Below are 5,364 nucleotides of genomic sequence, written 5' to 3' on the forward strand. Positions count from 1 at the left end.
CTCTGCCTAACATGGACTGGGATTCTTTTCCCCGGGAGCCTTTGGGTTATGAATCTGTCCCTCCAGAAAGTTCTATTTTTTTCTGTGCTGAGGTTCAAGTCCTCGGCTGTGGTTCTAAGGGATTTAGATTTTCTGAGGTGGAGCATGTCCATTAATTCTGGGTTGGACATAGCTTTGTATGTCAGGCATAGATCGCCTCGAAGTAGGTGGTATGCGACTGAGTAAAGCGGGAGTTTCTTTAACCTGGCAGCATATGGCATCTGTTTGAGTACCTTGATCCTCTTTGTGAGGTACTTTTGGGGTCTTTCTACGTGCTGCAGGTGTCGGGTAAGGTACATCCCAGAAGGGGCATTGTATTCTATGATGGGCCTGATGAGGGACAAATAAAGGGGCACTATTACCTCCCTTGATCTAAATGTGAATCCTTTCGTGATAAGGTGGGCTATGTAGAAGGTCTTTCTAACCACTTTGGCAATGTGGTTGTCAAAGGAGAGATTGCTATCAACTTGGGTCCCCAGATTCCTAATTACTTCTTCTGTATTTAATGGGTTACCACCTATGTGGTAATTGGTGGGCACTTTGTTTTTGCCAAAGGGTATGACTATACACTTCTTGGCATTTAGCTTCAGACCATGGCTCTGGCACCAGTTATCCGTTTCTGTGAGACCTTTTTGAAGGATGTTCGTGTCAGCTGGAGAGTCAATTATAGTGCCCAGTTTGCAGTCATCTTCGAACTTGGTCAGCCATAGTCCTCCCGTGCTGGCCTGTACCTCGGAAAAGTATATGCCGAACAAGAGAGGTCCCAGGGCCGAGCCTTGAGGGACGTCACTTGTAACTGGTTTCGAGTCTGACATGACTCCGGCAATTCTGACTCTGTGTGTTCTGTCTTTGAGCCAGTTTGCAGCCCATCTTGTGACACAGGGGTTTATGTTTAAGCTGGATAGCTGATCTATGATGCCCGAGTGGGGTATTGTGTCAAATGCCTTTGCGAGGTCCAGATAGGCTGTGTGGACTACCTTCCCTTCATCTATGGCCTTGGTGACTGTTTCGAAGAAGTCGACCAGGTTCAAGAGGCAGGATCTGCCCTTGACAAAGCCGAACGGAGTAGGATCCAGTGTCTGTAGGTCCCCAATGTCTTTGTTTATGAGTTCCATGATGATCCTCTCCATGGCCTTACAGATAAGGCTAGTCAGGCTTATGGGGCGATAGTTACCAGGGTCCATTGAGGCACCACCTTTGTGGAGCGGGACCACTGTTGCTGTACGCCATTCTTTGGGTACATATTCCGTAGTGAGGCTGAGATTGTACAGCAGTTTTACATGAGGGTTTAGTTCTTCTTGGAGTTCATGTAGGACGCAACCCGGGACACAGTCTGCTCCCATTGAAGCAGTGTTTTTTGCCTTGGAGAGGGCTGCCTTCACCTGAGCATCTGAGATGTTAGGGAGGCTGCACTCTACTGGGATAGATATTTGCTCTTTGGGGGGGGGGGGGAGTTTGCACTGAACCTGTCTGCCAGGATGTTGGCAATGTCTGTGGGTTCAGTGTATTTTTTGTCATTTATAATCAACTCTGAGCATATCTGGAAGTTGCATCCCAGGTTCCTAACATAGCTAAAGAAAGCCTTGTGATCGTCTTTAGTGTCCTGTGCAATTTTTCTCTCGAAGCTGGCCTTGGAGGATTTTATGAGAGTTCGTAATTTTTTGCTAGTACTGATAAGAGATGCCTTCCCTTTTAGGAATTTTGCTCTATCATGTAGTAGCTTCCTCCTTCTGTTGTACAACTTATTTATGGCTGGGTTCCACCAGTCTGGATGCCTGCCTTTGGGCGCTTGGGTTTTGGTTTTGTTTGGGATAGCATGATACATCCATTCCTGAAGGTTTCCATAGAATGCGTTTATATAGGATTCTGTGGTTTGGGCCGTAGTTTCCACTGGCCCTGGGGCCTTGAAGGATTCCACCTCGGATTTGAGAAGTGTGAAGTTAGCTTTTGAGAAGTTTTTCACTGTGGTTTTCTGGGCTGGGGGTGGGGTAGGGTTGTGGATATCCAGTGAAATTATTTTATAGTCTGATCTTACCAATGAGGGGAATACTTCTGGTGTGGAGCATAGGGTCCCCATGTTGGTGATGATCAGGTCAAGTATGTTTTCCCCTCTTGTGGGAGTTTTGATTAGTTGTTCCATAGCATTTGAGTTTATAAATTCCAGGAACCTTTGGGCTAGGGTGCTGGGGCTTGAGTAATGCTCCCAAGTCAATGTTTGGGTAGTTGAAGTCACCCAGTATAATGGTGTTTGGAGAGATCTTCATGTTCTCCAATGTTTTCAGGAAAGCAGAGTGGGATTCCTGATTTTGAGATGGTGGTCTGTAGCATGCTATAAACTGAAAGGCAGTTTTGCCCACTGTTAGTTGCATATGGATGGTTTCTGATGCTTCGTGCAACGCCACTAACCTGGAGGTGTGGGTATCCTTGATAAATATGGATACTCCCCCTCCTTTTGTGGTTCGGTCCGAGTTTTGGGGCCGAAAAGCATGGTATGAGGTATAACCTGGTAGTGGTGGGGTGCTCTCTAGAGCCTTGAACCAGGTTTCTGTCACTGCTCAGATATCGATGTTCGCCATACTGAGGAGAGATTCGAGTGCGTGCATTTTGAGGTTTAGACTTCTGGTGTTTAGCAGCATTACCCTCAGTTTCTTGTTATACACCCCTGTCGCACTGACGTCAGGGAAGAAGTGAAAGCAACCGACGCCGGAACAAGACTTTGGAACTCTGGCCGACTGCGGGACCGCCTGACGGTAGGATAACCCAAGTGTAATGACTGCAGCAGTGTAACACAATTAACATCAGTTGAACTGCAATACAAAATGCAGAAAGAAGAATTGAGTATTTATCCCTCTTGAAGTTACCTGGAAGTGAGTGACAAAAACAGAAGCACTTGCCAAGCAAACATTTCTTGAGCCAAAGGTAAAGGAAGGAAGACAGAAAAAGAGAAACGGTAAGCTGCTCTCCCTCATTCTCTTAAGCCACATGTCAGACATTTCATGCAATGTCCTTGGCTAAGGATGAAACCAGTTCCTATCTGCGTACAACAAACAAGTCTGGAAGTAAGACATCTGCCAGTGACTATTTTCTACGGATAATGAATTACACTGCAGTAGCGACTCCAATGATGAGCATCAAATCTTATTATTCTTAACACAGTCATCTGACATGTGGACAAACATATTTTTAGAAATAAATTACATACAACTGTTGCACCAAGTGTTTGATTTATGGTAGGATTCTCATTAGATACTTCAGATACTACTACATACTTCTCAAAATACAAGAGTATGACTGAAGAAGTCTGTAAATTAAATGTTTTCAATGACTTGAAAGGTTGTTGCCTAGGTACTACAAAGCAATATTTTTGGAAATGTAAACATATTTAAAAAAAGGTAACAAACCAAATCTAAAGAAGAATAAACTAAAGTAGAAAAATATTTTGTGATACAACCTAGAAAGCAGTACATCCAAGGCTGGGGGGGGCGAGTCTCAGGGCCCAACAAAACCACATATGTCAAAACCTAACCACCCTTCTCAAAACTCATCAGGTTTACAACAGATTTAAGCTTGCACTCAAAACAGTGGCAATTCCCAGTTTCTTTCATTCTGCCTACGGGAACAGCCTTCTGTATGCTCACTCCACCTCCTTCCCTATGGCTATCACTCAAAAGACCATTAAAGCTATAAGCCTGGGACATCTACATGACACAGTTAAAGGATACTAAGCCCTATACAGCATGCTGCAGCAAGCAATACATTCTAAAATGAAACAGCAAATAAATGTATCCATTTTTTTAAAGATGAAAAAATAAAAAAATAAAAACTTATATGAGCTAACACATTTTACAAAAGTATTTTTCAGACAAAGAAATATTTTGTGGATGTTAAATAATACAAAGTGAAATAAACAACAATTTTCTTACCATCATAATCTCGGCATCGCTCTTTCAAAGTAGGCGGTCTGCTGAAAGAATTTGTTTGATGCTGACTAGTGCAGTAACCAGACCAGTTCGCAGAAGTGTAGGCTCTGTGATCCAAAGATGATTCCGATGTGACCATATTAGGGATCGTCTGCCCTGGGCAAGAATACTGCTGAGACGCATTACTGGAAGGCACAGATACTGCAGCATAGGATTGTTTTGACTTATTTACTTCAGATTCAAACCTCGACCACCTGTGTTCAGCTTAAAAAAAATATATATTTAAACGTTAGTACTCAAGTATCACACCTGCTGATAAAAATGCTGAGAATAAAGAAAAGCAAAACCTGAAAATGTTTCACAATTTGGATACAAAGCAAAACTCCAGCCACTGTAATGAAAGTAAGGAGTGTAACTCGACATTTGTAAAACAGTCCAAGTTAGACAACGCTGGTAGCAGCTGGTAGCTTCACACTCATACTGAAAGATCACAAGCTTAATGGCTGCCAAGGGAAATGACTAGATTTCTTACAAGACACACAAGTACCATCAATAGCATCAACTCCCTTTAGACCCTACAGAGAGGTCAAACATTACTAACAGTGCTAATTAAAAACTGTAAATGTTAATTTAAATTGCTACGACTACAAAACTTACATGACTTAGCCCAAAATTCTCACTCATGAATAATAAAACTGTATATAACAAACTAAGTATTCCATTTTATGTTATATGGTTTGTTCAGGTATTAAAATATGCAATACATTTAGCAGTTATTAATAATTCACAATAACACAACTAACCAAAGCATAATCAGAAAGCATCTCAATTTGAACTATAAGGCTTCTACAGCAATCATACTTAAAACAGTTCAGTGACATAACAGTCAAGAAAAAGACCAACATTATCGGCTTTTTAAATTTAGGGCAAATAAAATCACAGCCAAGGTAGCACTCACAATCTTATACTGAAAATAAAACACCCCATATTTTTTTGCATAGATGTCTCATACATTCTAAAGAACATGAGTTTAATTCCCAAAGGAATGCTGTTTTTTTAGAAAAATTCCCTTGACTAAACTCTTACACTTCTATGCTTAATTGGATAAATAAAACAAGAACATCTCTAAATGTCAGAATAGCAGTTTTTTGATGGGGCACCTTTATGTGAGCCAAAATCATCTTTCATTTAAGAGGTCGAAATTCATTTGAGGCATCAAAGAAGAGCAGATTCCTATATAAAACACAGAAAGCCAACAACAACAAAAAAAAAAAAAACGACTGTCAGACCTCTGCACTGACTGAGTACCAAAAAGAGATGCAAGACTACATACTGCATAGCAAAAATAGAAAAGAAACATAAGGGACAACATTAAAAAAATTTTTTTTTAAAATAAAAAAATAAT

At 41.2% G+C, this 5,364-nt stretch overlaps 1 protein-coding gene across 2 annotated transcripts in view; it reads right to left on the reverse strand.

The window, feature by feature from the left end:
- Window positions 1-5,364, reverse strand: part of RBM27 (RNA binding motif protein 27) — a 2,498,992-nt gene that overhangs the window by 1,778,538 nt on the left and 715,090 nt on the right. For both annotated transcript variants that reach the window (XM_044064021.1, XM_044064022.1), the window contains one exon: window positions 3,963-4,223. In XM_044064021.1, the coding sequence (XP_043919956.1) occupies window positions 3,963-4,223 (261 nt within the window). The remainder of the gene's footprint in view (window positions 1-3,962; window positions 4,224-5,364) is intronic.

This window comes from Protopterus annectens, chromosome 2.part2 (assembly GCF_019279795.1).
Source record: "Protopterus annectens isolate FY-2018-M chromosome 2.part2, PAN1.0, whole genome shotgun sequence".
NCBI lineage: Eukaryota > Metazoa > Chordata > Ceratodontiformes > Protopteridae > Protopterus > Protopterus annectens.